Source organism: Stegodyphus dumicola, chromosome 7 (assembly GCF_044657685.1).
Source record: "Stegodyphus dumicola isolate Sdum_Otavi_A_Nest chromosome 7, ASM4465768v1".
In the NCBI taxonomy this organism is placed as follows: domain Eukaryota; kingdom Metazoa; phylum Arthropoda; class Arachnida; order Araneae; family Eresidae; genus Stegodyphus; species Stegodyphus dumicola.
In genome coordinates this window covers 175,798,021-175,816,154 of record NC_140774.1, presented here as the reverse complement: position 1 = coordinate 175,816,154, position 18,134 = coordinate 175,798,021, and the positions used below count along the sequence as shown (strand labels likewise).

The window sequence follows — 18,134 nt, the reverse complement described above, 5'->3', positions numbered from 1 at the left end:
ACATAGCTACATCAGTTTCCTAACTCACTTAATATCTCCTTCACTAGAGAATTTAGGTGATATTGGAAGCTATTCCAAACTAAAAAGCTAAGGTTTTGGCAAACTACTAGATCTTCTATTCCAGACTGTTCCTAGCCAGTCGAAAATGAGATTCTCTTGCATCCAGCTCTTTTCCTGCACGTGCACAATACCTGGTGGTTATCTTTCACTTTAACACACTGTATTTGGCAGTTTTCTTCAATCTGCCAGGACAGCCTACATAAATGTACTTTGCTACTTCTCACCAGCTGTGGGTTCTTACTGCATATGAGCATGTTGGGAAGACTGTAAAGACATGTCCCAGAAAATGGGTGTTTGATCTGCATTACCAATTTCTGACCATGTATACACATAAGCTTGTCGCTAACAAATAACGTATCTCTGCAAAATTCTGTCATCAAAGTCTGTTTGAAGACATTGTGCAACTGTTGGTTTATGACAGAGTGATGAGTCATGCATAAAACATGCACACTATCCTGCATCGAAAATCACAGCTTATGGTCATTTGACCTGCTCCTTCACAAGCTGCAAAGCATATCATAACCACAGTTACAACATAATTAGAACTTGTTTTCTCGTTTATGTATGATAAAACATTATCATCCAACTGCGGATATTTAGCTGCTTCTCCATAAAATGCCTTCCTCTTGTTGCTTGTTCATTCTTCTGCTTTTTCCACTGTTGCATATTGAATTCATTGATTCAAAATGATGAGTTACAGCTCAATTCCCATTTTTCTCAAAGAAATGGAAAACTTGTAGTTAAAATAAGCATTGTAGCTTTATCACCTGCTTGACATTTTCCTTCAAACAACCTACAACCACAGCTAAACTTGTATAATTATATCTAATGTTTGCCTAACAACAAAGGATTTTATACTCAGTCATATGCACGGCTGTGTTGCCACACCGTGATTTTCATCTGCTTTTTTGTCAAAAAAAAAAAAAGTATGGCTTATGCATGCGAGAATATGGTTTTACAGAAATAAACAAAATGTGTATAATGTAGTTTCAGTAGAATTTACTGCATATTCAAAGTAACAGAATAATTAAATAATGATTACTCATACAAATTAAAAACATATATTTAAATAATCTCACTGTCTGCTTTATTAATACAGTAAAATCTCTCATAACCTGCACTCAGCTAGCCAGAAATATCAAAATAACAGCACTTTTTAACAACTAAATTTAAATCAAAATTTAGCTTATGAGATAAATAAAAAGTATGTAATTGGCTAATAATCTGAAGTTTTAAATATGGGAAACAACTGTGTTATGTTTCTGTCACTCAATGTCTTATCCAGAATATAAAAATAAACAACTGATCCCTAATTGTGCTTCAATATTTGAACTCTGAAGGCAGTGTCCATGATTTTCAGAAACAATTCACATTAAAAGATGCCATATTTACAGTGTCTCTTCCCATGAAAGATGTGAATAATATTATGTCACTATTGGCATAAATTTCGGCATAATATGCCCACAAATGATGAGACACGAACATTCTCTTGGTTTTAAAACACATCCAGCACCCATGACTGGATATAGTTACGTGTTCGAAGAATATTAGTGTTAGTAAGCAATTCTGTTCCCATGACAGTCATTCAAGAGAACAATGAAATACACTAGCATGCAAAACTTAAACAAATAGGATGCATACAGTACAGAATGAGCAGGAAAAGACTTTATTGACAGAATGACATTGGTTAAAAAAAAAAAAAAGAAAGAAAGAAAAGAAACTGTCCAGCCAGCCAAGAGAAGAACAGCAAACCAAAGAGCCAAAGAGTGTCGGGATGTGATCTTCCCTAACTGCAATGGTTGCGTTAATCGATGCTCAATACCAGATTGAATAGTTTTTGGGTAAGCCTTCCCATTCTTCAAGAAGCATCTGTTTCAGTTGTCCAGTGTTCTCCGGAGGGCATGATCATACTGCCGGTTTCCAATAGCTTCTCAACAGCACGAGCCCAGTGTGGCTGTTCATTTTCATATATGAAAACAAAATTGATACCAATGGTACCCCATAAATAACTTCATCACAGTAACTATCTCCGTTAAGTGAATCTCAACCAAAAATGTGGAGCTTCATCCGTTTTCATCAAAATGCCTCCCTATGCAAACATGCCAGGACCATTCCAATAGTCTCTTTCCCTGATGTCAGTGGGATGAAGACCTGTCCCTACCTCTCTCCATATCAACTGATGATGAAAATCATTTGCCAGACTGAAACAACTCTCAATGTAAAGAGAATGTGACTCCATTGATGAGATGTCCAATCTTTGCATTCTCTCCTCCATTGTAAACAGTGCTGTTAATGGACAGATGCCAAAGGTATGCAGCATTCAGGATGACAGTTAAATAGGCCACCTTTATGAAGTCACATAGCCATGATCTCTTTTCGTCTGCAGGGCGATACGTTGGTCATCAGTCATTGTTATTTTTTTTGGCCAACTACCACCAATCTTTCTTGCAGCCGTACTTACCATTTGAAATGCTTTCCAAGCTTGTGAAATAAAACTTTTATCAATTCCAAACTCTTCATCCAAAGAAGTCAAACTACACCCCTTCTCAAACTTGCCAATCATTCTACCATATGTAAAGGCGACCTGATATTTTCATGTAGCCATACAGCATGTATAATCTCACTTAGAAATGCACAATGTATCCTCTGATGTCTTGGTGCTGATATTCGTAAATACATCACCCTTTCTACTGAACTAGTTTTTCACTGTAGTAATCACAAAAAGTCCTTTACAATTTCATGGTTGTATGTTGAAAAATGAGTTTATTGCTTTTGCACACGAGTGTAATTGCATATGTACTGCAAAAGAAAAAAGAAGGGGAGGGAAAAATGAAGATGACATGCATGACAATAGAGTTACATGGAAAGAAGCTGATGAAGAACCACAGACTTTCATAAGATTTGCCAAGCAACATTCATCTATGTCAATATATGAAGTTAGCGTCACAGTAAATCTTAAAGTTCCGTCAACAATATTGTAAGCAGCCCGATACTCAATGTCATCACACTAAGCAATTTGTAAATTTCATATGTATAATAAATGCAAATTAAAAACATTTTTAAAAAAAAATTTTAAAGTCTAAAATCATATGTGTGCGATTTAATTTTAAATAATCTATATGATATTCCATATTATTTATTTAATTGCATCTGGTATAAAAAATATGACCAATGGACTTTGCACACTGCAATTTCAGCTGAAGATATCAGGAAACATTAACAGTTAAAACCTAGAAATATATATTTAATTATTCTGGAAATATCTATTATCCAGAATCAAAAAGATTCTGTTGCTATGGGTAAGAGAGATTCTAGTGTATTCAACTCATTTGAATCAGGAGTTAAAACTTTTTTGAAAATTTCCATATCATATTCTGAAGATTATATGAACAACACCTTGACATCTATATTATATAACAGACTTGGAATCTGTTAACAGCTGTACTTCAGAAAGATCCAAAACTTAAAAACAAATATCTTGTCTAGTAACCACTGTATTTCTTTCATCAATAACACTAATATTTGCTACATATTTATATGCATGTAAAAGATAATACAAAGATCAGTACATGTATACTTATTTCATCTCAAGTTAGCTGTGTATACTATTAAGTTTAAAAACCACACTCAAGTGTTTACATACTGTATTGCAGAAATTTAAATGTTTGTAAATTATCTATTTCATTATTTCAAGCACATTAATTAAATCATTGTAATATTTGCATACTTCAAAGTTGTTAATGCATGTTTTTGAGTGTTTCTTCACCTGCTAGAACTACCTACATTAAGAATCAAAAACTGAAATCATACCACTATTAATTACATTAAAAATCTTCAAAAAGATATTTGGTAGCTTTTTCTTTTGATTTATAACAACATTAAAAAATCTTTTCTTTCCAGTATTTCGACCAAACCTTCTAAGAAGGATGTTACTAATCAGAAAAATATTCATTCTAAACATTACCTGAGCAATATTATTAATCTAAAAATTACCCTGAATTTGAGCAATACTACATGAAACATTAAAGTTCTAAATAAATAAATAATAATGGAAGAAACATTTTATATTTGCCTCAGAGAACATATTAAAAAAATACAAGGTATCTTGCTAAATAGATGAGCAAATTATTAAATGAATGACTAAAGCAATGAAACATCTGGTAGAAATCATTGTCTAGTCATATTATTTATTTCCTAATATTCGTTGCAGTTTATTTAAGCCCATTCCCAAATTTTATTGAGACAAAAAGTGCAGGATTATGTCTATCCCTGACTGACGCCTTGGGTACCTTATAAGAAGTAGTATGATTTTGGCAAGCTCCATCCAATTTTGAAAGAGAACTCTGGGAAATGGATACAAGGATCTCCCACTAGTCTTTCCATACCACCAAACCTTTTCAGAGAACTTTCAGTATGTCATATATTTTAAGTGCCAACCACCCAAGCCTTCTCCAACATTCGAACCTGGGCCCAATTCTCCTTGTTTTCCATGCCTCGCACAGCAGCCAGTCATCACTACCCGCTTTAACAACCAGGGTAGTCCTTCTATTTGTTACAGGCTCATCCTAATCAAGAATGAAAATTTATCTGAAATAAGAACTGTACTTCAGTATCTGAAGCTATCTGTCTTTTACAAAACAATCCGGTGTTATTTACCATACATAAGAAGTATTTAGTTCTAATGCATTTCAAGCAAAATATTTCTACTTACCATCTCTTAGGTTTAATTTTCCTAATCATTTAAGTATTAAATGTTTTTCTTTTGTTCTCTTCCCCAAAAATGGGCATAATTAAATTATTTAAATGAATATTAACTGGTCTTTAATGCATCTGACAAAAATTAAAAAATATTTTTGTTTTAAGCCCCCCATTTTTTTTTTTTTTTTTTTTTTTTTTTGTTATTCTAATTTATATAAGTATAATTTAAACTTGTTTAACCCATTTGATCAAGGGCAACTGTATCTTAAAGCTTAAGTTTGAAAAACTGAGCAGCAGACTGCAAAATATGCCTTTAAGAAGAGAGACTTTCTGAAGTAGTGTGTTATATTATAGAATGGTTTACTATGTAACAATAAAATTAGGATCAACAACAATTAAGAAAATAACCATTCCAAAAATTAATTATGTTAATATGGTTTAATATTTTATTACAAATAATTTTTCATATAATATATTATTTATGTAACTCTCCCAACTTAACTCTTATGCGATGTATCTTCTAAAAGAGTAAAATTTAATTCATGTTCTAAAAACTTAAAATGACTTTAATAGCAGACAAATGAACTCACTTTTATAAACAAGCACGTAATGTGCTTGATTAAACTATCCATGAAAACAAGGAGAATGCCTCGTACATCCATAAGTTAAACAGCCAACAGCTACTTCTCTGTTACAGAGATGATTTCCATTGTACAGAAGCCACATATCTAGCAGAATTACAAGTAACACAATTTGTAATGGAATATTAAGGCAATAAGAACAAACAGTTAGAATGTAATAGAACAGCATAAATTCGAATAAAGAAGCTTTATAATAAAATTTTAAACTGTAGTATTTACAAATGAAGAGCGAGAGTTACACATGTAGAATATTCAAGAAAGAGTAAACCCATAAAGCTTTGAACAAATTCTGCTTCGCATTTATTACATTATTAACTGTGAAAAAACCCACACAATGTTGCTATATTTGGCACTTTAATTTTATATGCTTTACTATAGGGATAATGGACAAAGAAAGCACTGAGATTCAATTATATGATATCACACACAGAAGAAATAAGACTAGCAAAATCTGATGTTATGAATCTCTGATAACTGGAAACGCATTTTTACAATATATGAAAGACAAAAATAACAAATCAAAGAACTGAATTAGAAATACAGTGTGGAAAATAACCTAAATAACTGAAATAAAAAGAAATTTAATTACCCTTCAGAATATGATATGGTTGATATTACTTTAAAAGTATTAGACTTAATGGTACAACTCTGATATACGCCCTAATTTCACCAAATGTGGCGATATACGAGTATGTTCTGCGCTGGTTTTGGGCGCTATTGCGTGTTCTATGGCAACCCTGTTGACGTTGAACAATCTTTCACTGGAGCTTGTTGATTCGCATCTGTGCCTGAGAAGATGGGAGGGAAAGATAAAGGTAGAACTTGTTGAATTGAAGTTCGGCAAAAGGAAATATCATTGTGGCCATCCTGTTGAGGGGTAGTGGGTATTTGGAGGTGTGGAAAGAGGGTTTGGGAGATTATTTTTAATGGCTGTGCATGATAGAAATAGGGATTTGTGATTTTATTTATTTGTGAACCATAGTATGAATTTTCTGGAGTGTGTCTGGCTGTCATGTAAATACGATAGTGATTACGTGGCGGCATGTTAAAGGCAGTATGAAATTGGTATTTCTGCTGCTCGAAAAAGCTTAATTCATGGTAAGTGCATTTTATTTTGCTCTTGTTCTTATTTTGTAGAATGTTATGTTCGTTGGTTATTTAGTATGAATTTCTGTCGTTGTTCTTTTTGAAACAGAATGCTGTGTACATGGTATTATTTGAAATTTATTCTTATTATGTTATTTTATTAAAGCGAGGTGTGCGTAGTTCGTAGATTTGTTCGTTGCCTAAATTGTGCAATTCGTAGATGTTTTTTTAAGTTTAAACAGGATGCTGTGTACATGGTATTCTTTGAAATTTATTGTTGTTATGTTAATTTATTAAAGCGAGGTGTGCGTAGTTCATAGATTCGTTCGTTGCCTACATTGCGCCATTCGTAGATGTTTTTTTAAAGTTAAAACATGTCGCTGTGTACATGGATTCTTGTCATATATTTTTGGTTAGAAACTTTACGTTTTTGCTATCTAAATTTTATGTTTTTGTTTTGTATTTTAAGCTTAAATCGTGTGCTCAAAATGTAGTTTTTGCATGTGTAGAAACTGCGTTTTGGAGACATTTTAGGCTTAAAGTTCGAAATATATATAAAAAATTTAGATAGTAATATGGCAGCATGAAGTTTCTCGCCAAAAATATTTGGCGAGAAATTTGGCGACTTGAGGGCGCATATCAGAGTAGTTCCGACTAAATAATAAATGACACTAGATCGAAAAGAACAATGCAATACTGACTGCTTTTAAGTTATCTATTACAGTGGAACAAGCTATATACATATGCATGTATAACAACAGGTGGGGAAAAACATCAAGCAGGGAGAGTGAAAAGATAAACTTTAATTACTTTTATCTTGAAACAGCATAGTATAACAAAAAGGGTTCTTTAGTTTCTTTTCACCAGAAAAAAGGAATGAGTTCTTTGTTGGTCCTAAACAAAAATATAGACTTTGGCTCTTGAGTTCAAATAGACTTTTCTTGGACTTCAGAAAACATGGTAGATAATGTTGATCATACTGACTCCACTGCATCATCAAAATAATAAAGAGACCAGCCAGCTGATGTTTGATATCAGGACAGACTAGTTAACACTAATCAGCAGCCAACGGGACTTCTTCCATATAAGCTCCTTGATGCATTGGTACACTACATGTGTGTTGAAAGAATGCAATGAACTGCAGTCATGCTGAAGCAGGGATCATCACACATGATATGCTTCACGTGTTAACTGGATGAGCTTCTGCCACTTAGCTAGTCAAGGCTGTGACTGAACTTTTAAATGTTTTCAAAACTTCCCTTTTTCATACAACCACAATGAAATGTTGATACGGTCAAAAGTCGTTAATCCGGACTTGTCGGGACGTCGGCAATTCCGGATTATAGATCATCAGTTTAAATCTGGTAAAATGGCATGCAGAAATTATAAAATTAAAAATATGAAACCGTAATTTATGAAATAAAGAACAATTATGATCTAAAGGGTATCAAAATTTACAAAAAAAAAAAAAAAAAAAAAAAAAAAAAAAAGCTTAATATTTATTTGTTTACTTTATTAAACATTTCTTTCAATGCAAGTTGTTTAAGTTGCTTTGTTTTATGTGATAACACTTTCTCTTTAATTCTATAAACAGACATAATTTCTTCAGCTACAAAGTTCCGCTGTTCAAGTCCTATAATTGCTGTGTCGAGAATACCGACTAATTTGTCAATCGAAACTTTTTTGTTTTCAATAACCTCTGTGTCACTTCGGAAGCGAATTATAATGAGGAGGAATTTGATTTAAATCATATCAAAGACGGAGTACATTGAGATGAAATACTACATTTAGTAAGGAATTATAAGCCAAATAAAATAAAAATATCTGCTCTGAAGATAAGGATAGTGCTGACAGATCAACTTCCAATTCGTTGCGTGCTGCAGCATATATTATTTTGAAATCATGTACAGTGAGTAATTTTGCAATCTTGTTCTCATGCCTTTTTCTTAGCACTTTTATAATATTTGCACTTATTGCGGTCAATTTAATTCAGATATAATAAAATGTTACATATATAAGTCTATAAAAATCCTTATTTGATCTTTATTTTCACAACTGTTGGTCATAGACATATATGAGTACTTCTAGTGAAAACTGTTTTAATTGTTCAAAAGACTGATTGATGTTTTGGTATTTTTTAAATTTCAAGACATCAGTTTTGTAACGTAATAAAATTTAACTTTATAATGTTCCTCCAGACCGTATACTTATATTTAGGAAAATATTCTATTCGTTATGAAAAATGAAACACATAGGTTTGACTCCTGCATGAAAAAAAATCGACCAAGATATTTAATTTCAAAATCAGAGATTTTTGTTGTCATATCCAATTTGCATTATGGGCCAAATAATAGTTAGTAAATAAATTTAGGTTGATTTTCCTCCCTTAAATGCCATTCAATGATATAGTTTTGTAATTTATTAGTGTCTTATCATTTTATTACATTTGTTATGCTGAAAGAATTTTCATATAAATAATTTAGAAGTTTTCAAAATTAAAAAAGTTTTAAACATTCTCATGAAGATTTTTTGCATTAGAAAAGTAATCCGGTAATTGTATAAAAAAGTCATTAAAATACAAATATTGTCCATTTTTAATCAATGGAAGTAATATAACAAGTTAGGGTACTTTTCCGTTTCGCCGGCGCAAATCTCGCCAAGCAGACTTTATTGGCGACAACATACAGTATACACATAAAAAATATTAAAAAAATATTAGTTCTAAGAATTCTTTTAAAAAAAGAAGGCGTAAACATTTTAATATCGCTTAAAATTTTATAAAAAGCCAATAAATAAAGAAAATAAATTTGTAAAAAGACATTAATTTAAGAATTTACTATGCTTTCATGGTTCAACATCCTGATTCGCCGGTTCATATCATGTGACCTCAAGCGATCTCATTTCACGTAAACTACTCTACAAAAATCTAATGCTCTCAGTAATTATCTACATTCATTTCAAGTTAAATCTTAATTTGGAACACAAGTTTAAATGCAAGAAATATTTCAGTTCGTACGAATAGCTTACTCAGAAATTATGTAAAACTGCAGTGCTTTACTTCGCTAATGCATTCTCATTAGAATGGATGAATTTAACCCTTGACTATACCTTTTCTATATTTTCGGCTTCAGATAAGGGCTGTGATTGCATCCCAATTGACTTAATTACCGAAAATGGCCTTAGACATAAACTGAACTATCTGATAAAAATTCTATGTATTCTATATGCCAGTATTGTAAGAAACAACCAGTCTGATAAGAAAAAGCTGCGACTTGTTTTGAAAATGATGCGTAAAAGGTTACCAGCGAGAATATTCCGTTTGGCATCAGTTGTACCGTTATTGGCGACTTTATCGCTTGCGCCGGCAAAACGGAAAAGTACCCAAGTTAGTTATGTGCCAACACAGAAGTTACTCTAGTGTTTTCTAGGATAGGAATTCCACGATTTTGTGAATTAGACTTCTATTAAAAAAATTGTATGCACAAATATTTTTCACAATAATCTGCACGAAAATACTTGTCATATAATCTCTTAATATTAGAAATCTTTTCCCAAATTTCAAATCTATTTGTAGTTACATTCAAATGCAAAAACTTTGCTCTTCAATTTTTGTACAACCCATAAATGTGATTCTTGATTTTACTATCAATTTTGGCTGTACAGAAGTCAAATGTTTTGTGTTTTATTTTTATAACAAGCATAATATGTTCCTAAATATTATCTATACACCTATAATCACATATAAAAAATTACATCCCATTCTGAAGAGAGTTGATTGTCATTATGCTAAAAGATATCTAATAAGCCTTAAAAGAAATTATAAGGATCTTAGGTAAAATCTTCGTAGCGATTTTTATAGATGAAATGACGGGAATACTAAGCAACACTGCCATATAACATAGCTGATATTATAATTTTCTCGACTAATTTTTTTTTTATGCCTGTGAAAGAAAAGCCAAATAAACAGGGAAAACGAACCAATACCAGCACCATCTGGAGACTGACTGTGTGTGTCTGTGAAAACATGAATAATTAAACATACACAGATTATTACAACAGCATCACCAAAATGCGTGGCAAATATATACGTTCCTGAATTTATTTTATTCTGTTGATTTAGTGAAAAATTCATGCTATTTTCATTAAATTATATAAATATTAATTCAACCAATTAATTTCTGCCATTTTCCATGTATATGATAAATAATCAATTACTCTTTTATGCATAAATGTAGATAATATAGAAGGATAATTACTTACAGTAATCTTCTTTTTCTTTGCATAGGATGAAAATGCTTGAGCTTCTAGAATTAGTTTGCCAGCAGGTCGAAGATGTGCATATATCCTATTGAACAATCTTTTAATACCATCATCTCCCCAATTCAAATGTATCCATTTGGTCACACTTAAGCATAAAATGGTATCAAAATAAGGTTCTTCTTCACTGATGTATGGATGATCACTGGATGATAAAATATAATTTCCCTGTAAAAAAATTAGATATACTACTAAACAATTCCTTATAATGACATAACTCAGATTTTTTAATCTATGTTATAGAAAATACATAGAATTTCACAGTATTCCTAAATTCCATTTTAAATTATTTCTCTTATAACCTTTCTTTTCACAAATCTCTTTCCGAAAATATTGCATTTAATTTCTTTCCCCTTAGTGTGTTGTATGTATTATTGAAAAATTATCTGCATAATTTTCAGCTTAATCCTTGACTTCGTAATGTTCCAACCTATAACTTGTAAGTTATAGGTTGGAATTTAGTTGTAACTAAATGTGAGGAGCCTTAAGAACTGGTAAGCGAATAATCACTTAGTTCAGATAGAAACGTAAACATATGAAGGGTTAATCCCCCTTTGTTATTCAAAATAAATTTATCAGTTGACTCCTTCTTGGAGTTTACAGCAAAGCCTCTGCTTGGACTTAACTAAAAAGATATAGCCACAGCTATCAAGATTCTGCAAGAGTTGGCCCCTTAACGCTAATTAAACGGTGAAGCAATCAAGGGCCTAAAGTACAGCCGAGTGTAGAAATAGCTTTAGAAAGAGTAGCCTAAAAGGCGAACGCGTGCTTGTCCGAATCTCTGGCTCTCTAACGAAGTCAGTAAAGCTTCAACTTTAAATACTTGCTCTTCCTTCATTTGCATTTAACTGCGATTCTAAAAACACATTCTGGTAGGAAATTGTAAGCTGAAATTAAGAAAGATAGGAAAGTGACTTTAACTCAAAATTAACTGTTAAAAACATAAGATAAACCTTACAACTTCACGAAAAAAATTACCTTTACAAAAATGCGCAGTTTTTGAAACTCCTCAGATTAGTATTTTCTACATATGAATTTTAATCAATCTTTGACAGGTGTTGATAAATCTTGGAAATGGGCCTCCGATTTTGAATGCAGTAGTCTAATATCACTTCATTGCCTTTCTACCTGTAATCCAACTGCAGCCATAAATTACAAGAGAACCCTATAGAAACTGAAAATGCATTTTACAATTTTCTACTTCCGCAGTTCTTTTAAAATTTTTTATTGCACACTTAATCCCCACAGAATATCTAGATTTTTTAATTTTATATTAGCTTTATATGAATAGAGAATATTTGTTAAATTCAAATTTTATTCCTTGCAGCAATGGTGTAAGATAATTATTTAAATTTAATTTAACTTTACTATTCTTGTGAAATAATAGATTTAAAAAATATAGTTTACTAAAATTTTGCTTTTACCTAAAGTCCAAGTTTTAAGTAGCAATGTATGAAATGGGAAGTAAAAAAAAAGAGAGGTACTTTTGTGTCATGATGACCATTGTGCAAGAAAACTGTCAGGCATAATCTAAGCAGCTGGAGGGGGGGATATACTGGCTTTCACTAGTTTGCACTATAATTAATGAGACACAAACATTTAGTTAGCACACGTGCCCACGGTTGCAGCCCTAGAACTGTTGAGAATAATTATGTCAGTTTTTAGTTGTTAGTAATAATGTATTTCATTTAAGGTAAAAGAAATCATGAGCACACATAAAAAAAATTCTCAGGAGCAAAATATACAAAAACAACCAAAGATAGTGCCAAAGAGGGAAAACAAGTGGCACCTAAGGAAAAAAAAAAAGGCTTCATAGAAAATTGAACCATCCACAACTTTTCCTAACACAATTTCTTACGATGCTGATATTCTATAAGGTACTAACATTTCTTGCAATTTGCGTGACCAAGATGAGGATTCCTCATCTGTCACGCCCCAAACAGTGTACAAGTCGGAACTTGAGAGAACCTTCTTCATCGACCTCAAATGACAGCTGAAGGATGTGAAGCTGGGATATTAAGAATCTTCTCATTTAGGTAGGAATGGGCAGCAAGAAGACAAAGACTTAAAAACTTTTGATTTGTCAGACCCAGGCAGTAGGATTTGTAAATCGCAGCTACACAAAGCCAAAATAACAAGTCAAAGAATTGCACAAACTTGGTGTCCACGTACCGCCAAAAATCACCAATTATGGTCAAGGGGCACCCATAAATATATTTTTACCCAAAACTCAAAAAGCCCCAGTGAAAAAAACTTCAGAAATATAAAAAAGTCAACCTGAGACACAACTACGCTGGACCTCAACCACTTGCGTAAAATAGGTATACTTTGAAAAAGGTTTGTTTAATCGCGTGGGTCCATTGAATCTTGTGCGCACACTCAAAGGTTAGTTGTTTGTCAAAATATTTTATATGCCATCTCCTCCGCCCAAGAATACATACATCTAATAGCAGTGACCAATGATATTCTGAAATCACTAAACCAACTTCCAACAGCCTTTCTTCTGTTTACGATTTTTAAAAATGTAGCTCCAAATGGTTTCATCATTAACATATAGTTCCCTGTTGTGGCCATTTTCACATACTTTTTGGCAAGATAAAAGACCTCTTTCCGGAAAAAAATATGGTGAATCTTCAGATTATGGTAACTCGGCAATTTTTTGGCGACCAACCCTGCTACATCAACCTGCTAGTTTTTTTTTTTTTTTTTTGGACACCATTTTGTTTTCACGGAGTAAAGGCTTTTTGGCTAATCTTTGGAATATGGTAATAGGTATTTTGGCGACATTTTGGTAAGGCAATAAAGGTTACTAGGTAGGACTTGAGCAATAATGTGAGAAGTACACAGTTCGAATTGCAATTATTTTGTCTCAGAGAAATGAGAGATCATGTGACATTTTTCGGAAAATTCCGATCGTGATTTTAGCTAATAAGCACTTAGAAACAATTTCACTGCTAAAGTGCAGAATCGCCCACTTATTTTTTTTTGGCGCTTTTTACAAGAGTAAGAAGAATTGGATATTTGTCAATTTTCTTTGACTTAATAAGTGAAAATAGGTCGATGTGTACATGGATAAAGTCGAGAGTATGCGCAATGCCATTTTTGTGCAATTCTGGGATATTTTTTGAAGTGAAAATAAGTTGACGTGTACATGGATACCACGTATGTGCGATTCTTAAAAACGTACGAAGCAGTGGGCGATTCTGCACTTTCTCCCAATTTCACACCTAATCTTCGTCATGATTAAGCACTTTTGTTCCATAAAGTTTCTAGCATAAGCGTAATTCGGCTAGCAGATTGTTGGAAAAAAAATGTTGAGTAAAAAAAAAAATGCCTTTACTTCGTAAAAACAAAATGGCATCCAAAAAAAAAAAAAAAAACTAGCAGGTTGCCGTAGCAGGGTTGGTCGCCAAATGTTCGCCAAGTTACCATAATCCATAGATTAACCACTTTTTTTCAGTGCCATCAATTCCACCCTCCATTGAATTTATTTTTTATTTATTTAGCTTTTTGTTGTCTGAATCTTGCAATTATGACTAATGTTTGATCAATTTTTAAGACACTGATATCAAGTGACAAGAAGGATGCATGGCCACTGGCACATCAGGAGATTTTCCAAGTGCCTCATCTGCACCTGCATCAAGCGCTTCACCATTTATGATCGAAGGAAAGTGTCAAAATTTCTTGTATTATTTAATTAAACAATTTTGCTAAATTTACATTTTATATAATATAATATATCAATGATTAAAATGATTTAATTTGTTATGAAATTTACTCTATACTAAATATAAATACAAAACTTATTTTTTAATATAAAGGTTATAGTTAATTGTGAGCGTGTGCGCACTGGGCCACCAGATTAAAAAAAACCTTTCTGAAAACATACCTATTTTCCCCAAGTGGTTATGGTTCAGTGTAGTCTCCTCGATGGCCATCCTCTTTATGTTTCTGAAGTTTTTTTGCTGGAAATTTGATTCGAAGTTTTGTTTTAATCGGATCGGTCTTTCAGACCCAGCGCACCTATTTGCTTTGCTGTAGCGTAGTTCATTTGTGGTAGCACAGAAAAACTGCAAACATTTCGTGCAATTTATCCTATAAGGAAGAAATTTTATGTTTGCAAAAATTATTACATGTATCAACTGTTGAAGACTCCATTGAAGAAACTGATATGAAGGTTATAATGAATTTTTTAGATACTGACTCAGAAATCGAGATCCATTCTGAAAACGAAAATGAGAATAACATTTATAGCTTTATTGCAAAAAAAAAAAAAAAAAAAAAAAAAAAAAAAAAGCCTAAAGGTAAAAAAAAAGCCTAAAGCTGATGTTAGAACTCCTACGAATAATATTACTAAATTGTGTGGAAATATCAGTAAGGCAAAATAAGTGCAGACTCCAAATTAATCGTGGGAACTGTGACCAAGTAAATAAATGTTGCTGAAAGTCATCAGTTAAACGAAGTATTTATATTGCATCTATTTCTGACAGCTTTGAAAGAGAGAGAAATGCTCGTCACACAACTATAATTGAAATTCGTGCGTTATTTTTGTGACATAAGTCATCTCGTGTAACTGTGCGGGATCTGTGGGCAACAGATGGAACCAGCTCGGAAATTTGTCGACAAAACTATGTCCTACAAACGTTTTCTTTTTTTTATCAAGATGTATGTATTTTGATGACATAGGAACTCAGGTCGTCAAGAAGAAATCAGATAAACTTTCACCTATAAGAGATTTTTTGAATAACTGCCATAAATTGAAAAATTTTTTGAAATTTGAGAATTTTGAAAAACTGCCACTGTCGGTGAATTCATAACAATTGATGAAAAATTTGAAGCTTCCCGAGGAAAATGTTCTTTCAGGCAGTATATTCCTGATCAACCTGAATAATAATTTCTGAATAACCTGAATAATAATATAATGAATTCCTAATAAATTCTATATTAATATAATACGTTTTGGTCTATTCAGTTTTGAGGGCCATAAAAAAATCGCCAAACTATTTTTGATGCCAGTGCTGCCAAAAATAATTGTGGCAACCCTAATGCAAGAAAGGAAGTGTAATAGTAAATAACTACCTAAGATTGATGTTTTTAGACGAAAAGTTAATTTCATATAATTCTTTTTTATTATTATAATTTATATAAAAAAGGCTAAACATGACTGAATGGAAGCATAAGAGTAAATAACTATTTCAGATCAATATTATAATTTATATAAAAATTGCTAAACATAAGCTTAATTCATAAAACCATCGCTATTTCACTACCGAATTATCGCTAAAGCATAACTTCATCTTGTTGGTTGTTCAAACATAGTTTTCTATAATGAATGATGCCTTTTCTTTGAAAAAATTCTCGGTAAAGTGCAGAATCACCGACTTATTTGTTTGCCGCTTTTTACAAGGGTAAAAACAATTGGATTTTTGTCAATTTTCTTTTACTTTTTAAGTGACAATAGGTCGATGTGTACATAGATAAAGTCAAGGGTGTGCGCAGTGCCATTTTTGTGCAATTCTGGGATTTTTTTTTTAAAATGAAAATAGGTCGATGTGTACATGGATACCGAGTTTATGCAATTCTTAAAAATCCACTAAGCAGTGGGTGATTCTGCACTTTACCCGAAACTCTATTGAAGATTTTTTGTCATGGGCAATTCCCAAATTGTTAAATCCATAGGATATTAAATTACCTGTCACATGAAACTAGTATTTCAATGGCGTTTTAAGAAATATAGAACTATATAAACTTACACAATCTGAAATCAGTGCGTATGCTGGATTTGGCGCGTTGTTAAATGTATGCGTCTGTTAGATTTGGCGCTTTTGCGCATACATTTTCTCTGCAAATTTTTTACGGTCCTCAAAACGGAATAGTACCTACTTTTTCTATTACATTAAAAATATTTTATTTCATAAAAAATATTATGGAAATTAAAATTTTAATTTTTATAGTTTACATATATTTTAAGTTTGATCATAAAATTTTGGCATAAATATACCCCACTTTAACACTTTTTCCGGAAGAGTCAGTTTTTTCTTCAAAAACACGAGCCAGGTCTTTTGGATCCAGGGCGCATGCTCCCAGGTTAAAGAATATAAAATATCAACATTTTGGCCTCTTGTTGCTAAGTGACAGCAAACAACTTAATAGACGAACCACATATCAAAATATGTTAATAATAATAAACATATATTTTTTTACTTATTAATATATAATTTAGGTTCATTAAACTTTTTAAACAAACTTTTGCTCTTGAACACTTTTAGAGTAATACATTGTCTTAGTAATGTAGTGTTTAATTCTAGTCTCCAGTCCCCGATTTCCCTTGCGTAAATAAGTTTCAGAAACATTATGTTACAAAACTGTCACATTTTCAAATTACAAAATTATGGTTTTAAATTTCTATAACTTCAATTAGAGGAAAAATACACAAAAATAGAATAAATACATATGAACTGTATGAAATACTTGGATTTTATCTAAACAAAGTTTAAAACTATAAAATGAACAATGCATACCTGAATAAACTGGACATTAAAAGGAAAATTACCAGCTGGATATCTGCCTTTTGGATCAATAGCTTGTGCAACAGGTCCATAACTTAATACTAAAGAAATAGGGAAGTCTTCATCTAATATATTTTCCGGGAGAATATAATGTCGAATATTCCGCATAGCCATTTTAACGAGAGCATCATCAATGTCAATACCAATAATAGAACTCGGAGAAAAGTCTCGGGCTAATGCTAGTGTAAAATGGCCGGCATTACAGCCTATGTCCAATACATCTTTGCTCTTAAACCATTCTTTTTTCATGCACAGAATTCTGCTATCAATACTACCTTGGTTTCGATAGCCATAATACTGGTGATAATTACCGTAACGGAAATCAGAAGCTTCTTTTTTCTTTTTAGCATACGTACCTTTGTATGCCTCTGTTTTCTTCTTATCGTGAACTTTATTTATGTCCTTTGTCCAATTACTGTACGGTGGAAACTGTCTTTTACGTCGCCCAAAAGAAGCACCTTTAAGGTTCTCAAAATTTTTATAATTACCGTATTTAGAATCTTCATATGAAGTATATGAATATTTTTTCATCATAAGACACTTACAAATAAAAACAAATTATAGTTATAGTTACAGTTATTTTTTTATCTCTGCAAACAAATGAATTGCGCAAACCCTTCGGTACGATCAAATTCGAGCGGTAATTCCCTGTAGTAATATTAGAAGTTGTTTCAACCGGGCTTAATAAACACGAACAATTATTTTATATTTTACAAAAAAGTACTTAATTTATTAAAATATTTGAATAAATTACTTAAGTTTA

General features: G+C 32.0%; 1 protein-coding gene across 3 annotated transcripts in view; it reads right to left on the bottom strand.

The window, feature by feature from the left end:
* Window positions 1-18,040, bottom strand: part of LOC118191751 (7SK snRNA methylphosphate capping enzyme-like) — a 32,673-nt gene extending 14,633 nt beyond the window's left edge. The window contains exons 1-3 of one of the 3 annotated variants that reach the window (XR_004758678.2): window positions 17,324-18,040; window positions 10,746-10,970; window positions 5,349-5,486 (exon numbers count right to left, since the gene is read on the bottom strand). Coding sequence is in view for 2 of the 3 variants with exons in the window: in XM_085821084.1 (XP_085677210.1) it covers window positions 5,439-5,486; window positions 10,746-10,970; window positions 17,324-17,905 (855 nt within the window). In the remaining variant the exon portion in view is untranslated. Of the gene's footprint in view, window positions 1-5,347; window positions 5,487-10,745; window positions 10,971-17,323 lie in introns of those variants that run through there. The other 2 variants (XM_085821084.1, XM_035362625.2) reach the window with 2 other exon arrangements.
* Between the last annotated feature and the right edge of the window lie 94 nt (window positions 18,041-18,134).